General features: G+C 39.8%; 1 protein-coding gene across 2 annotated transcripts in view; it reads left to right on the forward strand.

The window, feature by feature from the left end:
* MICU1 (mitochondrial calcium uptake 1) overlaps positions 1–22,456 on the forward strand; it is a 260,294-nt gene that overhangs the window by 40,955 nt on the left and 196,883 nt on the right. For both annotated transcript variants that reach the window (XM_004049577.4, XM_019034765.2), the window contains exons 2-3: positions 18,407–18,568; positions 22,148–22,316. In XM_004049577.4, coding sequence (XP_004049625.1) covers positions 18,408–18,568; positions 22,148–22,316 — 330 coding nt within the window. In that variant the 5' untranslated portion in view covers position 18,407. The remainder of the gene's footprint in view (positions 1–18,406; positions 18,569–22,147; positions 22,317–22,456) is intronic.

Below are 22,456 nucleotides of genomic sequence, written 5' to 3' on the forward strand. Positions count from 1 at the left end.
TGAACCGGGAGGTGGAGGTTGCAGTGAGTGAAGATTGCACCACTGCACGCCAGCCTAGGGGACAGAGGGAAACTCTGTCTCAAAAAAAAAGAACCTAAAACCAAAGATGTTTGAGAGAGGTGGAGAGTAAAAAATGGTTTTCCACAAATGCTTTCTTCCAGACTATTTCTCTGTCCTTTTGCTTCTACCCACCCTGACCTTTTCCTTGTGCAAGTCAATACTTTCTTGGCTCTAATTTCCTTTGGAGCAGTGTTTAAACTTTCCTTATTGATAGCTCATTTTTTCATCCTGTAGTTTTTTAATGGCTCTTAGGTACATTAAAAAGTATTTATTAGGTCCAGAGTGGTGGCTCACACGTATAATCCCAGCACTTTGGGAGGCTGAGGTAGGCAGATCACTTGAACTCAGCAGTTCAAGACCACCCTGGGCAACATAGTGAAACCCCAGCACTTCAAAAAATGGCCAGGTGTGTGGCATGTGCCTGTAGTCCCAGCTACTCAGAGGCTGAAGTGGGAGCATTGCTTGAGCCCAGGAGGTGGAGGCTGCAGTGAGCCATCATTGCACCACTGCACTCCAGCTTGGGCAACAGAGCGAGACCCTGTCTCCAAAAAAAAAAAAAAGTATGTATTAACTATTAAAGCTCTATAGCTACTTAATTTCCAAGACTTGAATTGAAAATCAAATTGGAGATGATATTTTATGGAAATTTTACATATTGAAACCTTATTTATGATCTGAACACATTAATACATTATAGAGGTTTTAGACATCATTGTTTCTGTAATTACCTGAATGGTTGGTTTTTGCTTTAAATAAATGTATCTTTGGTTGATTTATTTTTTCTTTTTCTTTTCCATATTTTGTTTTTCTGTGCAGTTATTTGGAAGGGCAGATTTTCACCCTTTACTACTTCTTCCTTCACCAGACGTTAAGTTTCAGGTTTTATTGTTGCAGTAAAAAGGCTGTATGGTGTTTTAAGAAGGTGAACCATGGAGGTTCTTGGTGGATAAAGGACTGTTTCAGAGAGTATCAGAAGGTGAAGTACTGTGGAATGTTGACCTGCTTTTTGATAGCATCTTTCCTTAACAGAACATGTGCAAAGCTTCTGTCTCAAATCTAACATTTCTGTGAGATGATACTTGTTTCTACAATTATCATTTTATACTGTAGAGACTTGTGTAACTTAAATTAACTTTACATTCTCATCCAGATGATTTAAAATAGCTTTCTCTGCTATTGGAAGATACTCACTTCTCAGAACAGGCTTAGCTGAGGTGTGAGCTTTTCTCATTTATTGTGTCACTAATGTCACTTTAAGCTATGAAATGTATCTTTTCTGGACATGAACATTAATCTCTACTGTATTTTGGCAGTCATTCTAGTGTCTTCAATGAAGAACTTGAAATATTCATTTCATCTAAAAAAACTATAGAGATGTTTAAAAAATGATTTGGCATAATTAAAATCTAATATAGTGTTATGTTTTGAGCAGTATCTTAGTTGTACAGTACACATTGTATTTCTAGTAGCTTATCCCATTCCTCGAATAATTTCATGTATGTATTATCATCTAGCAATAAAATGTTAGAGGGCTCTAAGATAATGCATTCAGGCCAGGCGAGGTGGCTCACACCTGTAATCATGCCTTGGGAGGCCAAGGCAGGCGGATCTCCTGAGGTCAGGAGTTCAAGACCAGCCTGGCCAACATGGTGAAACCCCATCTCTACTAAAAATACAAAAATTAGCCAGGTGTGGTGGTACACAGTTGTAGTCCCAGCTACTTGGGAGACTGAGGCAGGAGAATCGCTTGAACCTGCGAGGCGGAAGTTGCAGTGAGGTAAGATGGCACCACTGCACTCCAGCCTGGGCAACAGAGGAAGACTCTGTCTCAAAAAAAAAAAAAAAAAAAAAAATGCATTCAGCCAAACTATTTTGTGAAGAATAGTTAGCGCTTTCCTACCCTAAGTAAATCTTCCTTGAAGCCTATGTTGAGCCCTTTCCACTTCCCAACCTAATGTAATTGAATCCCTGTTAATATGTTCTTGTAGCCCTTGCTTTTTTTTTTTTTCTGCGTTGTATTACGGCTATTTTTGTTTTTTCTTTTTTGTTAACAGGCAGGGTCTCGCTACATTGCCCAGCCTGGACTGCAGTGCTGTTCACAGGCCCAGTCCCACTACTGGTCAGCATGGGAGTTTTGGCCTGCTCTGTTTCTAACCTGGCCTGGTTCACCCCTCCTTAGGCAACCTGTTGGTGTTACCATATTGATGCTGAACTTATTGTGGACACTCGATGGTCATGTAGCACACTATAGCCCAGAACTCCTGGGCTCAGATGATCCTCCTGCCTCAGCGTCTTGAGTAGCTGGGACTACAGGCATGTGCCACAATGCCCAGTGGTTCTTTTTTTTTTTTTTTTTTTTTTGAGACAAGGTCTTGCTCTATCACCTAGGCTGGTGTGCAGTGGCATGATCATGGCTCGCTCACTGTAGCTTTGACCTCCTGGGCACAAGTGATCTTCCCACCTCAGACTCCTGACTAGTGGAGAATACAGGCTTGTGCCACCATGCCCAAGTAATTTTTTTAATTTAATTTTAAAAAACTAAATTTTTTGTAGAGACAAAATTTTGCCATATTGTCCAGGTTGGTCTTGAACCTGACAAGGTTCAGGATTGCTTGAGCTCAAGCAATTCACCCACCTTGGCCTCCCAAAATGCTGGAATTTCAGGCATGAGCCATTGCTCCCAGCCACATTATGGTTATTTGAATAGTTGTTTTATCTTCATTACTAAATTATAAGGTGTTTGTGGGCAAAGACTATGTCTTGTTCATCTTTGTGCCTCTTGCTGTGTCCTCGCAAAATACTTTGCTCAATAAATAATGATCTGAATGAAATAATGACAATTGGACACTTTAGATTATGATTTGCTTAAATGAATGAGACTAATATAGGATACTGTCTCATTAAAAACCACTCAGGGCTGGGCATGGTGGCTCACACCTGTAATCTCAGCACTTTGGGAGGCTGAGGCAGGCGGGTCATCTGACGTCAGTAGTTCAAGACCAGCCTGACCAACATGGTGAAATCCCATCTCTACTGAAAATACAAAATTACCCGGGCGTGGTGGCACATGCCTGTAATCCCAGCTACTAGGGAGGCTGAGGCAGGAGAATCACTTGAACCTGGGAGGCAGAGGTTGCAGTGAGCTGAGATCGCGCCATTGCTCTCCAGCCTGGGTAACAAGAGTGAAAACTCCATCTGAAAAACAAAAACCAAAAAACAAAAACAAAAACACTCAGGATGACCTTGTTTCTCCAAAATGTACAAAGTACCTTTATATTTTATTTTTCTGAAATGAACTCTTAGAACCAGAAAAGGACTTAGAAAGTCTTTTTCTAAGACAAAATAAAAAGATGCACCAGTGCCCTGCATCTTCCAGAATACAGTCTCAGTGAAGAAGGCTTTTACTGGTCACATGGGTGGCTGGTAGTAGAACTAGAATGATAAGCTAAGTTTTTTGTATTTACTCTAGTGTAATTGAGCAGTAACTCTTGTTAGTTCTGTTGGTAGTAACTTCAAATGCATTAATTGACAGAGTCTTGCTCTGTCACCCAGGCTGGAGTGCAGTGGTGTGATCTCGGCTCACTGCAACCTCCCCCTTCCAAGTTCAAGCAATTCTCCTGCCTCAGCCCCCTGAGTAGCTTACCGGCAGGCACCCCCAAGCCCAGCTAATTTTTGTATTTTAGTAGAGACAGGGTTTCACCATGTTGGCCAGACTGGTCTCAAACTTCTGACCTCAAGTGATCTGCCTGCCTTGGTCTTTCAAAGTGCTGGGATTACAGGTGTGAGCCATTGTGCCTGGCCTCATTAAGTCTTAAATACAGGCATAACAGATGCTAACTTTTTTCACTTTTCTCCTAGGTTCATGGCAGCTATTGTTATCATAGATGGCAAATGTTTTGTGATAATATACGCCCTTTGCAAAAAAGCAGCATTGCACATATCAGTGAAATAAATGCATTTGTTTATGTTTGCACTATTGCCTAGTGTGTATTTAATAAGTTGTTCTAGGTTGCAGTTTTAATAAAATAGATTAAGAAAAAGTGCATCCATCTGTGTTGTGGAGCACTAAGGTAATTATGTCACTACTCCTCAGTTGAATTGGGCATACTGTAATTTTTAGTGTGGAGTTTGGCATCTTGTTTGCTATTATAATTCATTCAGATTTTCTGTTGTCTTTTTTTTTCTGTTTTCAAAGGTAAATGTGGCAGAATAATAATTATGTTTTCCAGTAATTTGTGAAGATGAAACTTCTGGAATATTTTTGAGAACCTTGTTGCTGTTTAGATTAAATCATTGTTTTCCATAGGGAAATGAATGGATAATTTATTCAAGTATTTTGAAAGTATAATCAACGATTAGAAAGCAAAAGCTTGGCCAGGCACAGTGGTTCACGCCTGTAATCCCAGCACTTTGGGAGGCTGAGGTGGGTGGATCACCTGAGGTCAGGAGTTCAAGACCAACCTGGCCAACATGTTGAAACCCCATCTCTACAAAAAATACAAAAGTTAGCCAGGTGTGGTGGCGCATGCCTGTAGTCCCAGCTACTCAGGAGGCTGAGGCAGGAGAATCACTTGAACCCAGGAGGTGGAGGTTGTGGTGAGCCGAGATCGTGCCTCTGCACTCCAGCCTGGGTGACGATGTGAGACTCTGTCTCAAAAAAAAAAAATAAATAAATAAATAAATTAGCAAAAGCTTGGATGAAAATCTTTCCAGTCAGTAGTGGTACAGCTGAGATTGAATTGAAAAAGTATTGAAATGGTTTAAGTTGAGAATGTTTTAACCTTTTTTGGGTGAGTAGAGTGGCGTGAGGTTGTTTAATAAAAATAACATTCCACTAAAAAATAACATTGGATGGAATAGTGGGTATTACATCATACCTAGACATATTATTTTACATTGAAAACAATGTCCCACTTTTTACAATGAAGAAAAGATGATGCCTCAGGGCTGGGAATAGACTGGAATTAAGTAAAATAAATATAACTTAATATTCCAGTAGCTCTCACAACAACAGTGATAAACTCTTGAAAAATAAAGATTATAAAATTCTCTTACTAAAGCAAATATACAAATTAATTTAGATGGCATTTTTAAAATCTATCATATAAATGAAAAAGATTGATGACACAGGTTGATTATCTTTTATTTGAAATGCTTGGGACCAGAAACATTTAGATTTTTTTTTTTTTGATTTTTGAATATTTGGATATACATAATGAGATGTCTTGGGGATAGGACCCAAGTCTAAACACAAAATTCATTTATGTTTCATATGCACCTTATACATAGAGCCTGCAGGTAATTTTATACCATATTTTTAATAATTTTTTTGCATGAGACAAAGTTTATATACACTGAGCCATCAGAAGCATAGGTGTCACCTTGTTATCATGAGATTGCATCCACCTATGTGGACATTCTGTGGTTGTTTGGCATAACCATTGTTGCTGACTCTGAATTTATATGCTACCAATTAGCAATCATCTTATGCCTATTCACACATATGTACTTAATGGTAAAAAAAAAACATACTATTAATAAAATGAAAAAAATGTGTCAGGTATGAAATTTTCTGCTTGTAACACCATGGCAGCACTCAAAAAGTTTTGGATTTTAGGGCATTTCAGATTTGTGGATTAGGGTTGCTTAACTTGTATCTAATACAGGAATAGGAATTCACTGATACACTGGTGGAAAGGGTAAATTGTAATGTTGGTATTGAAGGAGATTAGTGCTCTTTAAGAGGTCAAAGGGCGCTGCCTTACCTCTCCCACCAAGTGAGGAAACCATGAGAAGCCTGTGTCTATGGGGAACAGGCCCTTACTAGACACAGAATCTGCTGGTGCCTTGATCTTGGACTCCCCGGCCTCCAGAACTATAAGCAATAATTTTTTGTTGTTTATGAATTACCCAGTATAAGCTGTATTGTTACAGCAGCCAGAACAGACTAAGACAATGTACAATATTATTTATATGTAAATACATAGAAAAATTTCAGGAAAGATGTTTACTAAACTGCTTTCTGAGGTTACTTCTAGGGAGAGTGATGGTATTTTAGGTATAGGTGTGCCTCATGGCAGGTTTGGTTCCAGACCACTGCCATAAAACTAATGTCGCAAAATAGCAAGTCATATGAATTTTTTGGTTTCCCAGTGCATATAAAGGTTATGTTTATACTATAGTGTAGTCTATGAAGTGTGCAGTAACATTATATCTAAAAAACAGGCTGGGCGCGGTGACTCACACCTGTAATCCCAGCACTTTGGGAGGCCAAGGCGGGTGGATCACAAGGTCAGGAGTTCAAGACCAGCCTGGCCAATATGGTGAAACCCCGTCTCCACTAAAAATGCAAAAATTAGCCGGGTGTGGTGGCAGGTGCCTGTAGTCCCAGCTACTCGGGAGACTGAGGCAGGAGAGTTGCTTGAACCTGGGAGGTGGAGGTTGTAGTGAGCCAAGATTGCACCACTGTACTCCAGCCTGGGTGACAAAGAGAGACTCTGTCTCAAAACAACAACAACAACAGCAAAAGAAATGTGTACATGCCTTAATTAAAAATACTTTATTGGGCCAGGCATGGTGGCTCACACCTGTAATCTCAGTACTTTGGGAAGCTGAGGCAGGCAGATCAACTGAGGTCAGGAATTCGAGGCCAGCCTGGCCAACATGGTGAAACCCCGCCTCTACTAAAAATACAAAAAAAAAAAAAGCCAGGCATGGTGGCACACGCCTGTAATCCCTGCTACTCTGGAGGCTGAGGCAGCAGAATCACTTGAACCCCAGAGGCAGAGTTTGCTGTGAGCCAAGATCATGCCACTGCACTCCAGCTTGGGCGACAGAGTGAGACTCCGTCTCAAAAAAAAAAATCTTTATTGCTAAAAAATGGTAACAATCATCTGAGCCTTTAGCAAGTGACAGTCCTTTTGCTGATAGAGGGTCTTGCCTCCATGTTGATGGCTCCTGACTAATCAGGGGTAGTGGTTGCTGAAGACTGGGGTGGCTGTGGCAATTTCTTAAAAAAAGACAACAATGACGTTTGCAGCATCAATAGACTTTTTCTTTCACAAAAGATTTCTCTGTAACATAGGACGCCGATTGATAGTGTTTTACCCGGGTAATTTCTTTCAAAATTTTTTCAAAACTTGAGTCAGTTCTCCCAAACCCTGCTGCTGCCTTATCAACAAAGTTTATGGAATATTGTAAATCCTTTATGGTCATTTCAGCAGTGTTCACAGCATCTTCACTGGGAGTAGGTTTCATCTCAAGAAACCGCTTTATTTGTTCATCCAGAAGAACAAAGTTCATCCATGTTGATGGCTGCTGTATGAACATGGATGAACTCTTCATCCATTCAAGTTTTGCCATGAGATCATAGCAATCCAGTCACATCTTCAGGCTCTACTTTAAAAAAATTTTTTTTAATTGAAATTTACAAAAACAATTTTTCTTTTTTTGACGCTAGCAGGACTGAAACTTGCAACTTTTGAATTAGAATTCCAGTGTGCTATTCAGGCTCCACTTCTAATTCTAGTTCTCTTGCTGTTTCCTCCACATATGCAATGACTTCTACTGATCAGATGAGATTGGGTGCGTTCAGGGTGGTATGGCCGTATACTTTTTTTTTTTTTTTTTTTTTTTTTGAGACGGAGTTTAGCTCTTGTTGCCCAGGCTGGAGTGCAATGATGCAATCTCAGCTCATCACAACCTCCGCCTCCCGGGTTCAAGCAATTCTCCTGCCTCAGCCTTCCGAGTAGCTGGGATTACAGGCATGTGCCACCATGCCTGGCTAATTTTGTATTTTTAGTAGAGATGGAGTTTCTCCATGTTGGTCAGGCTGGTCTCGAACTTCCGACCTCAGGTGATCTGCCCGCCTCGGCCTCCCAAAGTGCTGTGATTACAGACATGAGCCACCATGCCCAGGCTTCAATATGTAGTCTTTTATCCCTTACTCCCCTCCCACCTGTCCCCCCAGAGCCCCCAGAGTCCATTATATCATTATTATGCCTTTGTGCCCTCATAGCTTAGCTCCCACTTATTAGTGAGAACATAAAATATTTGGTTTTCCATTCCAGAGATACTTCACTTAGAAGAATGGCCTCCAGCTCCATCCAAGTTGCTGCAAAAGCCATTATTTCATTTTGTTTTATGGCTAAGTAATATTCCATGGTGTATATACGCCACATTTTCTTTATCCACTTGTTGGTTGATGGGCATTTAGGTCAGTTCCATATTTTTTTTGCAATTGCAAATTGTGAGATATAGCATAATTCTTATGGATCCTAAGGATTTTCAGAATGATGAATGAGCGTTGCCTTCAACTTAAAGTCACTAGGTACATTAGCCCCTAACAAGAGAGTCAGCCTGTCCTTTGAAGCTTTGAAGTCAGGCATTGACTTCTCTCTAGCTGTGAAAGTCCTAGATGGCATCTTCTTCCTAGTAAGGCTGTTTGGTCTACACTGAAAATCTCATGTTTAGTGTAGCCACCTTCATCAAATGATCTTAGCTAGATCTGGATAACTTGCTGCTTCACCTTGCACCTTTTATGTTATGAGGACAACTTCTTTCCTTATACCTCATAAACCTGTGCTAGCTTCAAACTTTTCTTCTGCAGCTTCCTCACTGCTCAGCTTTCATATAATTGAAGAGAGTTAAGGTCTTTCTCTGGATTAGGCCTTGGCTTAAGGGAATGTTGTGGCTGATTTGATCTTCTGTTTAGACCACTAAAATCTGCCTCACATCAGCAGTAAGCCTGATTCACTCTTTTATTCTTATGTTCATTGGAGTAGCACTTTTAATTTTTTTCAAGAACTTTTCCTCTGCATTTGCAGCTTAGCTAACATTTGGCCTATCTTGGCCTTTGGCATTTGACATGCCTTCCTCATAAGCTTAATCATTCCTAGCTTTTTTTTTTTTTTTTTTTTTGGTGTTTTTTTGAGATGGAGTTTCACTTGTGTTGCCCAGGCTGGAGTGCAGTGGCACGATCTCAGCTCACTGCAACCTCTGCCTCCGAAGTTCAAGAGATTCTCCTGTTTCAGCCTCCCGAATAGCTGGGATTACAGGCTCCCACCACCACGCCCAGCTAATTTTTGTATTTTTAGTAGAGATGGGGTTTTGCCATGTTGGTCAGGCTGATCTCGAACTCCTGACTTCAGGTGATCCACCCGCCTCAGCCTCCCAAAGTGCTGGGATTACAGGCGTGAGCCACCGCGCCCGGCCCACTTCTAGCTTTTGATTGAAAGTGAGATGTGTGAAATTTGTCCTTTCACTTGAACGTTCATTTAGAGGCCCTTGTAAGGTTGGTTGTTAACTGGTCTAATTTTAATATTACTGTGTCTCAGGGAATGGGAAGGCTTGAGGAAAGGGAGAGAGACAGGGAAATGATGGGTGAGTGAAGCAGAACACACACAACAGTTACCAATTACGTTTGCCATCTTCGGGCGTGGTTTTTGGTGCCTCAGAACAATTAAAATAGTAACACCAAAGGTCACTGATCCTAGATCATGATAACAAATATAGTAATAATGAAAAAGTTGGAAATATTGCATGAATTACCAAGATGTGACGCAGAAACACAAAGTATGTGTATGCTGTTGGGAAAATGGCACCAATGGACTTGTTTGAAACAGGGTTGCCACAAACCTTCAATTTGTGAAAAATGCAATCTCCATGAAGTGTATCATAAAGTGAGGCACAATAGAATGAGGTATGCCTTTATTTGAAGAAGACTTACTCTTTTTATGTGCTTCTGTATATCATTTTAGACAATGAAAATTTACTTTTATATTATTTGTACAATTAAAGCTATTAAAAATGTAAAAAAAATACAAATATTTGTGAAAGTTACAGATATTAGGATGAATCACTTTTGTTAGATCCAAACAAAATAGGGCCAGGAAGGCCACAGACAGAGGAGACTGCTGCTTACATGTGTGAGATGAGTGTTTCCAAAAAGTTGGGCATGGTGGCTCACACCTGTAATCCCATGGACTTGGAATGCTGAGGCAGGATGATTGCTTGAGACAAGGAGTTCAAAACTAGCCTTAGCAATACAGCAAGACCCCATCTCCGTAAAAATTGAGAGAGAGAGAAAAGAGAGAACCATTTTCAGGAACTTTCTAAAAATCCCACAAGAAACTCTTTGACATCATCCGGGCATCTCCTATTTTGAGAAGGTTTATTACTAGACATTCTTTACAACTAGTAATAAACCTAGTCCTTTTTTTGAGCGCACTTGTCCAGTGCTCTCAAAACAACACTTGCCCAGTAATGGCATCTCCACCAGTGAACTAACAACAGCAATGGCTTTGGGCCTCTGGAACAAGTGAACTCTGTTTCTAAGCAGCTTAAGTGAATCTCTGCCTTTTTCCTAATAAAGCTTCCCTTTATCCTTTCCTCACTGGATACGCTGGTGACTTGCCATCCCATGCATTCTAGATTATAATTCTCATTTCTCATTCCCGAATAAATTCAACATATTTGGGGATAATTTTCCTTAGTATCTTTTTTTTAGACTGACATACTCTTCTTGCTTGTGCCACACAAAAACCTGCATAATGTCCAATAAATCATTATTATCATTATTATCTCATTATTTCCCCATCTTTATTTTTTATTTTATTTTATTTTTTTGAGATGGAGTTTCACTCTTGCTGCCCAGGCTGGAGTGCAATGGTGCAGTCTCAGCTCACTGCAACCTCTGCCTCCTGGGTTCAAGCGATTCTCCTGCCTCAGCCTCCCGAGTAGCTGGGATTACAGGCATGTGCTACCATGTTTGTATTTTTAGTAGAGATGGGATTTCACCATGTTGGTCAGGCTGGTCTTGAACTCCTGAACTCAGGTGATCCACCTACCTCAGCCTCCCAAAGTACTTGAGATTACAGGCGTGAGCCACCATGCCCGGCTGACATTTTATTTAACTGAGTTCTCACTTTAATTGGTGGCCAGATTTGGGTAGATCTCAGATATGTTTCTTGGCCACAGAGTTAGCAGGTGCTGCTTTCAACAACAGTGTTGGGTAATGGTTAATAGTACAGGAGAGGTTTATTTAGGCCAGTGCAAGGATTGGAAGAGCCAAGCAGTCCTTCTCTAAATGTGCAGTTGTCAGGGGTCAGAAATATAAGGGGGTAAATCAAATATAAAAAGGCAAGCAGAAATTTTAAGTCAGGATAAGGATATGGTCTGGAATTGTAATAGTTTGCTAATTTGTGTAAGAATGTGCCAGTACTCAAAATAAAAGGATATGAGCTTGATTTACATAAAGTTTATCTCACTAGGGAAGCTTGCCATAATGTGCCTTGATTGTTGAGACATTATTGGGCCTGAGCTCAGTGGTGGGGCTGGTAAGTGACAGTTCCTGGCTGAGGGGAATGCAACAACTGCCTTCTGGGCCTGCCTTTATTTTTACTTAAATGAAAAAGTTTAAATAAAATCCCTAGGGGAGCATTAAATTTTATTTGCCTAATTTAAATTTTATTTATAAATAAAAAATTAACCATGTGATTATATATTTTACAAAGTTTAATTGGCATGTGCATATTACCTTATATTCTTCCTTTAAACTTAAATGAAAATGCTAATATGAAATACTGTACATTTGTTTGCATGGATAAATACATAAATTTTGTTTCAAATGAAATAGCATATCATAAAAATCTCTCTGTATGTTATCTTGTTTCCAACTCCCACCAGCACCACTACTATTACTTTTTGTGAGTGTGTTGTTACTTAATAAGTACATATGCGTTCTTATTTTCTCCTCTTTTTATATGAAAGGTGGCATACTGTATGTGGTATTCCATATGTTGCCTTAGTTTTTTTTTTTTTTTTTTTTTTTTTTTTTTTTTTTTTGTAGTGATGGGCATCTCATTATGTTTCCCAGGCTGGTCTCAAACTCCTGGACTCAAGTGACCCTCCCATATTGGCCTTCCAAACTGCTGGGATTACAGGCATGAGCTACTGCGGCTGGCCTATTGCTTTTAAAAAGATAACACTATGAACTCTTTTCATGTTTGTACATAAAGTTTTCTCATTCTCTTTATTGCTATGTGGTATTGCTTTATATAGATTTATCATACTTTAACCAATCTCTCTTGGTGAACATTGGGGTAGTTCTTAGTGTTTTGCTATTATAAACTATGATATAATAATTATGTACCATATACATGTGCATAATTTCACAAGTGTGCAAGTACATCAGTAGGGTATATTATTAGAAGTGGAATTTCTAGGCCAGTATATGCAGATTATATGAGTAATTTTAATGTAAATTACCAAATTGCCCTCCATAAATTGTACAGATTTGCATGTTCATCAGTAGTGCCATTCTGCAACATTGTCAACAAATGTGTTTTCAAACTTTTTGATTTTTGCCCGTTTGATGGGTGAAAAGAAGTATCTGAGTATAGGTTTAATTTGCATTATTTTATTATGAGTGAGATTAAGTATCTTTTCACAGTTTTCAGAGCCACTTTTATTTCTTTTCCAACTGTCTTTTTATATCTTTACCCAACTTTCTGTTGGTTTGTGAAGTAATATTTTAATAATATTTTATTATTATCATTTTTAATATTTACATTCCATTCCATTATGTTATTATAGCATCATTTATTTTTGTGTAGTTGGGCATTTGATCTACTTTTAGAGTGTTGCTGTTATATTTTTTCTGCTGAGAACAGTTATTAAACAGGTTTTTCTCATTAAGTTTATTTGGGAGTCAGAAATGCAAGGATCTGTTATAAGTTTTTGTACTAATTAGCTATGAGGAAATCACATAACTTATCTGGGTCTGAGTTGGTAAAACTCAGAACTTTCAAAGTTTGAAATCCCCTAGAGCCATAGCATATAGAAATGGATTGCCCAAACTAATAAATCTTGAATACTTTATATGATCTTAGTCTTTTCTCCTAAATGAAATTAATTAAATTTTGTTATAGTGTTTTCTACCAAAGATATGAGAGTGCTAAAGAGATAAAAGGAACCCTAAGCTCACCTACGCAATTCTTTCATTTTACCAGTGAGTGAGCTTTTTTCCCAAGGAGGACGGATGAGCTTCTTTAGTATATACAGCTAGCTGTTGAGTAGTACAGTTGAGACCAGATCTTGGATCATTGGATTTCTGCCATACTACTTAGTGTTTGTTTTTTTTTTACCATACTACTTAGTGTTGTTGTTATTGTTTTAATTTCTTTCTCCTTTTTATCTTCCATATCTCCTGTGCAATTAGATATTAATATGTGTTTGATACCGATGTCTTTATCATTATTTTTTTTTTTTAGAGGTGGGGTTTTACCATGTTGCCCATGTTGGACTTAAACTCCTGGGCTCAAGCTATCCTCCCACCTCAGCCTCTTTAAGTAGCTGACGTGTGCCACCATGCCCAACTACATTTTGTTTTTCTTTGGAAATTTTTTGTTTGATTCTATTTTTTATTTCTACACTTATAACCTAGGCACTCATCACCCAATACCTAGGTTATTAATGCCTTCTGGCTGTACTCATCACTTTCCTGTCAGCTCTCTCTGCCTTTGCTTCTTTGCAGATTATTCCATGCACTGCTGATAGATAGACTGATAATGCTTTAACCCATGTTTTTACCATGATCTCTTCCTATTAAAGAACTTGAGTGGCTTCCTATTTTACATATGCTCTAAATTCTTGGTCTGGCATTCGAAGGTCCTTCTGAAGTGATTGTGGCTTACTTAGTTGATCATATGTCTAGCTGTTCTCTACATCTGATCAGATGTTGTAAATTTATCTTCCAGGCTTATATACCCCTTGCCTGTTAGAACTTTTGGTTTTTTGAGGTAGGGTCTTACTCTGTCAACCAAGCTGGAGTGCAGTGGTACAATCTCGGCTCACTGCAACCTCCGCCTCCTGGGTTCAAGTGATTCTTTTCCCTCAGCCTCCTGAATAGCTGGAATAACAGGCGCCTGCCACCACGCCCAGCTAATTTTTGTATTTTTAGTAGAGACAGGGTTTCACCATGTTGGCCAGGCTGGTCTCGAACTCCTGACCTCAAGTGATTTGCCTGCCGTGGCCTCCCAAAGTGCTGGGATTACAGGTGTGAGCCACTGCACTCATCCTGTTCCAGCTTTTGAATTGGCTGTTATTTATTTTAAACATTGAAAACTTCCAAGTGTCTGTTCTTTCTGTTGTCAGTGATGAATAATGTTTCCTCCAGATATGCATGTTTTAGTTTAGTGCTCATTTTTGCTGTAGCGAAGAGCAGTGCTATTTATGTGAGTGTACATGTGGATTTGAGAAATGTTAATTTTGAAATGAACCAAAAAAAAAAAAAATCAGAAGTTGCCAGACAGGAAGAAAATATAATGGACAGCCTCCTGGGTGCTGGATTTTGCTAGAGTATGTGCAATAAAATGAGATGATTTCTGGGATTGGGGAAGGATATAAGAATTGTGTTACTAAAGCTTAGGTCATGGAAAATAGGAGAAAAGATTAACAGTTTTTCCATTTTGTCTATATGAGGGCAAGATTTAGGTCCAATTTCAAAATTGGACCTAGATTGGATGAAGGGAGCTAGGAGCAAAGTTTACATAAGAGATTATAGGTATAGGTCCCAGGGAAGAGTTAATAGTAGCCAGCTCATTGATTTTAGGAGATGCCTAAGTAGTCTAACCTGACTTGAATCCAAATAATAGAAGACAGTTTTCTAAGTAAATTAGGAACTTAGAGTATACTTAAATGTTAGGAGCAAGTACCTGTATAGTTTGTACACAGACATGTGAAAGTAAAATGGTTAAGTATTTTAAGCACTAATAATGTAACAAGTCCTGTGCTAGACTATGTGTTTACAACTTGAAAAAAAATAATAATTTGGGCCTTGAGGCAAGGGGAGAAAAAATTACGTATGCCATAGGAAGATACGTACAAAGTGCAAGGTAGTTTAAATTAGGAATCAGTGGGCTGGGCATGGTGGCTCACACCTGTAATCCCAGCACTTTGGGAGGCCAAGGCGGGCAGATCACTTGAGGTCAGGAGTTCGAGACCAGCCTGGCCAATATGGTAAGACCCCGTCTTTACTAAAAATATAAAATTAGCTGGGCATGGTAGCACACTTCTGTAATCCCAGCAACTTGGGAGGCTGACGCAGGAGAATTGGTTGAACCCAGGAGGTAGAGGTTGCAGTGAGCCGAGATCATGCCACTGTACTCCAGCCTTGGCGACAGAGCAAGACTCCATCTCAAAACACACACACAAAAATTTAGGAATCAGTGAACTGTGCTTTGAGAAAAATCAAAGGGGGCATGGATTCTTTGTATAATTTGAATGAATTACCTCTACAAAAAAGTGGAACCGTAAAGAAATGCCTCTTCTTCCATCAGCCCATCTGGTGTATTAAAACAGTGAGGTGTACTATACTGAGCCCTGAAGGTCATAATCTAGAGGGAAAAAAATCATTTACATTAATTCTCTGGATGGAGGTGCCCGAAATGATCCTATGGTTTTGGGGGTGTCTCAACATTTCTCTGACTTAATCAAAATTTTACACCATTCTGAGGCTTAAGACTAAACAAAAGCTTTTGCTGACTAACCCAGTCTCAACTTTATCTTTTTTATTTGTAGTTTTCTGTCATTTCTATCATAATATTTCTATACTTCAAGATATAATTTTAGGCCGGGTGCGGTGGCTCACGCCTGTAATCTCAGCACTTTGGGAAGCCGAGGCAGGTAGATCACCTGAGGTCAGGAGTTTGGGACCAGCCTGACCAACATGATGAAACCCCATCTCTATTAAAAATGCAAAAATTAGCCAGGCATCATGGTATGCACCTGTAGTCCCAGCTACTCGATAGGCTGAGACAGGAGAATTGCTTGAATCTGAGAGGCAGAGGTTGCAGTAAACTGAGATCACGCCACCACACTCCAGCTTGGGCAACAGAGCGAGACTCCATCTCAAAAAAAAAAAAAAAAATATATATATATATATGATTTTAGAAATGTATTGTTTTAAAAGTGTTTTGTATTTATCTTGTTTAATTAGAATGTAGATAGTTTTTGGCTTTCTGGGTCTCATATAGGGATGTATATACAGTATGAATTTAATAAATTTTTGTTGAATAAGAACTTCCCAGCCAGGCGCGATGGCTCATGCCTGTAATCCCGGCACTTTGGGAGGCTGAGGCGGATGGATCACTTGAGGTCAAGAGTTCGAGACCAGCCTGGCCAACATGGTGAAACCCTGTCTCCACTAAAAAAACAAAAATTAGCCAGGTGTGGTGTCGTGTGCCTGTAATCCCAGCTACCCAGGAGGCTGAGACAGGAGAATCGCTTGAACCCGGGAGGTGGAGGTTGCAGTGAGCCGAGATTGCGCCACTGTACTCCAGCCTGGGTGATAGGGCAAGACTCAGTCCCAAAAAAAAAAAAAAAAAAAAAAAAAGAGTAAGAACTTCCCAGTAATTATCTTGGATGGTGAATTAGTTGGCTTTTGATGGGGCAACAAACAACACCCAAATCTTTGTGGCTTACAGTTACACACATTTATTTCTCACCAGCATTCTACAGGTCAGCTGTGCTCAGCTGGCTCAGCTGGGCTTGACAGTGGTTTATTCCAGGCTGAAGTTTGTTCATTATGGATGCCAGTTTGAAGGATCAGTGTCTCTTTGGGACATGGTCTTCCCTCGATGGAGTGCAGGAACACAAGAAAACTAACAGCAGCACCTCCTAAAAGCACTTCATGGAACTGGTCCACATTCCATTGGTTAGAGCAAGACATATGGCAAGACATACGCCAAAAACTTAAAGAGAAGGAAATTTATGACCTGGCATTCATATGCAGAAGGGGAAGAAAAAAGTAGAAAAGTAATTTTGCCTAAGGGATGGGGGATGGAAGGGTAAGTATTTATTCAACAGTAATATGCACTAATACAGATGTTTCAGATTTAAAACAAAACATTAAAAGAATTTTTTTTTAAGTGAAGTTTGAACTATAGAGAATCTGGTAGGGAGGAGGGCTTCCAAGGACCTGGGTGTGAAAAATATTTAATAAAAACTTCAAAGCAGTGTCAGCATTATAAGGTAGGGGGCAGCAAAGTCTCCCCTCCTAGGTTGAAGTCTCCCCACCTAACTCCGAGACATTGAAGCATGGAGTTAGTCCTCCCTAGGTTCAAATTCTAGATCTATCACTTCCTACCTTTGTACTCTTGAGCAAGTTATATTTTAGATCTGTAAAATATGGGTACCAGTTATCTTTTTTCATTTCAGCTCTAAACACATCTTTCATTGTCCCGTTTGTGATACTGGAAGTTTTTCCCTTGCCAGTTACTGTTAAACTTTGTCAGTAGAGAGACTAGAAGGACCCTGGAGGAGGGGTGTTTCTTGCTGAGTCTAGTGTGCCCTTTGTGGCTTGCTTCTATAGCATGCAGGAACTAGTGGGACACTCAATGGCACCCAACTCCTAAGGAGTTTTAGCAGCAACTCTCATATGCAATTTCCTAGTGAAACTGCCTCCCCATGGGTGGCTTCCCCTGGCATCGCGAAGGTCAGCTTCCCAACAAATTCCGCTGGCATGAGTTGTCCAGTAGATGACTTGTTCTGGCATCACAGAGAGTGGCTTTCTAGTGCATTTTGCTGGCATGGCACCTTAGTAAGTTTCTCTGACATACATAGCTGTGCCCTCTCCACACAGTCTGATCTCTGCCCTGTGAGTGAGAGCAGACCTTTTATAGACTGATCTTTTCTTGGTGCTCTGTGTCAGATCTAGAATAGTAACTGCTCCCTATATCTGCTGTTTCTTTAACTTCTGAGTAGTAAATTTCCTGTTGTAACTAATAATTTTTTATTTTTTATTTATTTTATTCATTTTTTTGAGACAGCATCTTGCTCTGTTGATCATAGCTTACTGTCGCCTCAACATCCTGGGCTTAAGTAGTGCTCTCACCTCAGCCCCCTGAATAGCTGGGACTACAGGTGCATGTCACCATGCTTGGCTGATTTTTTTTGGTAGAGATGGGGTCCTACTATGTTGTCCAGACCGTTCTTCAACTCCTGGGCTCAAATGATCCTCTCTCTTTGGCCTCCCAAAATGCTAAGATTACAGGCATGAGCCACATACCTGGCCTTAATAATGTTTTATATTAAAAGTTTCATACTCAAATTATCATGTGGTTTCTGTCTTCTAATTGTACTTTGACTAATATATCAGGTTTATAAGTAGTACTTTGCTCATAAGATTATTCTGAGGATTAAATGGGATAATATAAGCAAATTGTTTAGAATAGTGCCTGTCATAGAGCAATTACTTTAGTGTTTATTAGAAATGTTGGTAGGATCATCATCATCGTCATCATAACTACCACTAGCTAAGAGTGACATTTCTACTTATTGTCCGCAGGATGTTTCGTCTGAACTCACTTTCTGCTTTGGCAGAACTGGCTGTGGGTTCTCGATGGTACCATGGAGGATCACAGCCCATCCAGATCCGGCGAAGACTAATGATGGTGGCTTTCCTGGGAGCATCTGCAGTAACTGCAAGTACTGGTCTTTTGTGGAAGAGGTGAGTGTTATCCAACCATCTTGTTCTTGCGTATACTTTTATTCTTCCAGTCATCTCTGTTGTCAGAAAGGAGTTGATTTCTGGCTTAACTCTGTATCAGAATTTCTTGCTCAGATCATTTGGTATTGTTAATATTCGTCTATGAAATAAGATGTTTCAAAGAATTCAACATGCCAAGGCAATACTTAGGAAACACTGTGCTTCAAGGTCTGCCTGTCTCCTCTGCTGAACATTTTAAATAATGGGATAGGGATAGCAATAGCAGCTTTAGAAAATGAAGGCTTTCTGGCCAGGCGCGGTGGCTTACACCTGTAGTCCCAGCACTTTGGGAGCCCAAGGTGGTCGGATCACTTGAGGTCAGGAGTTCAAGACCAGCTTGGCCAACATGGCAAAAACCCATCTCTGCAAAAATACAAAAATTAGCCAGACACAGGGCGTGAGCCTATAGTCCCTGCTACTTGGGAGGCTGAGGCAGGAGAATTGTTTGAACCTGGGAGGCAGGTGGAGGTTGCAGTGAGCCAAGATTGTGCCACTGCACTCCAGCCTGGGTGACAGAGAAAAACTGTCTCCAAAAAAAAAAAAAAAAAAAAGAAAAGAAAATGAATGCTTTCTGAGACTTCACAATTTGGTGACCCTGTGAAATTAATAAAGGAACCTTGGTACTTTAGTGTCCCTGATAATTTTTTTCACTAGTTATGGAAACTTCCTTGGAAAGAAGAGAAAATGTAGTGAGCTACAGTCTTCTCTTTCTTAAAATACATAGTTACTGTTTTTCTGACTCTGTCACTCTCTGTTTTTTATTTTTGTTTGTTTGTTTTTTTGAGATGGAGTCTTGCTCTGTCGCCCAGGCTGGAGTGTAGTGGCATGATCTCAGCTTACTGCAACCTCTGCCTCTGGGTTCAAGCAATTCTCAAGTAGCTGGGATTACAGGTGTGCACCACCATGCCCAGCTGGGATTACAGGTGTGCACCACCATGCCCGGCTAATTTTTTTTTTATTATACTTTAAGTTTTAGGGTACATGTGCACAACGTGCAGGTTAGTTATATATGTATACATGTGCCATGTTGGTGTGCTGCACCTAGTAACTCATCATTTAACATTAGGTATATCTCCTAATGCTATCCCTCCCACCTCCCCCCACCCCACAACAGGCCCCGGCGTGTGATGTTCCCCTTCCTGTGTCCATGTGTTCTCATTGTTTAATTCCCACCTGTGAGTGAGAACATGTAGTGTTTGGTTTTTTGTCCTTGAGATAGTTTGCTGAGAATGATGGTTTCCAGCTTCATCCATGTCCCTACAAAAGACATGAACTCATCATGTTTTACGGCTGCATAGTATTCCATGGTGTATATGTGCCACATTTTCTTAATCCAGTCTATCCTTGTTGGACATTTGGGTTGGTTCCAAGTCTTTGCTATTGTGAATAGTGCCGCAATAAACATACGTGTGCCTGTGTCTTTATAGCAGCATGATGTATAATCCTTTGGGTAATTTTTTTTTTTTGTATTTTTAGTAGAGATAGGGTTTCACCATGTTGGTCAGGCTGGTCTCGAACTCCTGGGGTCAAGTGACTTGCCCACCTCAGCCTCCTAAAGTGTTGGGATTACAGGCGTGAGCCACCATGCCCAGCCTCTAGAGCTATCTTAGCACTATTAATATAGCATGATCTTTCTGGGATGTTACTAAATGCCTTGGGTGTTCAGTGAGGTTCCTCTAGTCTGACTTGGTAGAGCTTGATTGTTTCCTGCTTGTGAGCTCTGGAAATTGACTGGCCTGTGGCTCCTTGGCAATTATTTTGTGTAGTTTCATCCTAAGAATGCACTGCTGAGTGTTGACTCAATACTCGAGAGTGTTCTGTATACATTTTTGGAGCTCTTTCTCTGTGTGACTTTTTCCTTTTGAGTCCTCTGCCTCACCAATTCCAGGCACCTCAGGTTTTCCAAACTTTGATCTCTGTCACTTTAATTTAGCAAGATCACTGTATTTGGCTTGGGATCCTCTTTGTGGTCTAGAAAATGTTTCCAGACAGAAATTCTGGGCAATTATAGGCCTCCATTTTTCTTTTCTTTTCTTTTTTTTTTTTTTTTCTTTTTGAGATGGAGTCTCACTCTGTCACCCAGGCTGGAGTGCATTGGTACAATCTCGGCTCACTGCAACCTCTGCCTCCTGGGTTCAAGACATTCTCCTGCCTCAGCTTCTCAAGTAGCTGGGACCAGGCAAGCACCACCACACCCGGCTAACTTTTGTATTTTTAGTAGAGATGTTTTTTTGCCATGTTGGCCAGGCTGGTCTCGAACTCCTGACCTCAAGTGATCCACCCACCTCGGCCTCCCAAAGTGCTGGGATTACAGGTGTGAGCCACCACACCTGGCCAGGCCTCCATTTTCTTAGAGAGTTGCATACTGTGCAGTGTCTGAAAGCAATCATTTGATATATTTTGTTCAATTTTCTGTATTTTTGCCCGGTAGGAAGTCAGATCTATTATCGTTTGCTCCATTACGGCTGTAAGCAAAAGTCTTCTTTTTTTTGTACATCATTGTATTTCATCAGTTCTGTAATATTTAATTAATTTTAGTATTATATCATTGCAACAATGGCTTCAACTACCAGAAATACTTATATTATTTTTCAAAAAAGAAATGCTTATATTATTTTGGTCCCCTATTTCTTTATTTATGTTCCTTTTTATTGTAGTGAAAGGTGCATAACATAAAACTTACATCTTAACCATTTTTTTCTAAAGACCTTGATATTCCACCCTTTCAGTTACAGTTGGGACAAGGGGAGAATGAGAATGGGAAGAGTTGGAGTGAGGTGAAGAACAAGGAGGCGCTCTATGGCTGGAAGTCTAGTCCATTTAGTTTTTGTACTGGAAGGGCTCATCGTCTCTGGTTTCAATGGGAAGATGTGTGGATGAGGGCTTCTGTCACATGTCTTCACCATTTTAAAATATGCAGTTCAGTAGTTTAAAGGGTATTCACATCATTGTGAAACAGATCTCCAGAACGTTTTCATCTTGCAAAACTGAAACTCTACTTATTCAAGAGCAACTTCCTTGCTTCCCCTTCCCTCAGCCCCTGGTAACCCCCATTCTACTTTCTGTTTCTGTAAATCTAAATATTCCAGGTAACTCATGTAAGTGAAGTCATACAATATTTGTGGTTTTGTGACTGGTTTATTTCACTTAGCATAACGCCCTCAAGATTCATCCATGTTGTAGCTTGTGACAGGATTTCCTTTCCTTTTAAAGCTGAAAAATATTCCATTATCTTTATATACCACATTTTGTTTATTCATCTGCCAATAGACTTTTGAGTTGTTTCCACCTTTCAACTATTGTGCATAGTGCTGCTGTGAACATGGATGTGCAAATATTTATTTGAGACCCTTTCATTTCTTTGGGATATATAACCAGAGATCATGTGGAAGTTCTATTTTATATTTTTTGAGGAACTTCTTCATGTAGAATATTTGACAAATTTCATTGCTGTTGCTCTGCTAAGCTGTATCTGTTTGCTTATTTGTCTAGTATGATGGACGTTCAGGATTAATCTAGATTTCTTTTTTGCATATCCAGGGCCCATGCAGAATCTCCACCATGTGTAGACAACCTAAAAAGTGACATCGGTGATAAAGGGAAGAATAAAGATGAAGGGGATGTTTGTAACCATGAAAAAAAGACTGCAGATCTTGTGCCTCACCCAGAAGAGAAAAAGAAGAAACGTTCTGGATTCAGAGACAGAAAAGTATGAAACATAGTCTTATAAGTTGATCAGAAGTATATCTTAAAGTAGAATAATGCAGTTCAATCTTTTTAATCATATGTTTCAGATGGTTCATCTTCACTTTCAAGTTATCACTTCTTTGCTATTTTCCATCATGTTCT

This window comes from Gorilla gorilla, chromosome 8 (assembly GCF_029281585.2).
Source record: "Gorilla gorilla gorilla isolate KB3781 chromosome 8, NHGRI_mGorGor1-v2.1_pri, whole genome shotgun sequence".
NCBI lineage: Eukaryota > Metazoa > Chordata > Mammalia > Primates > Hominidae > Gorilla > Gorilla gorilla.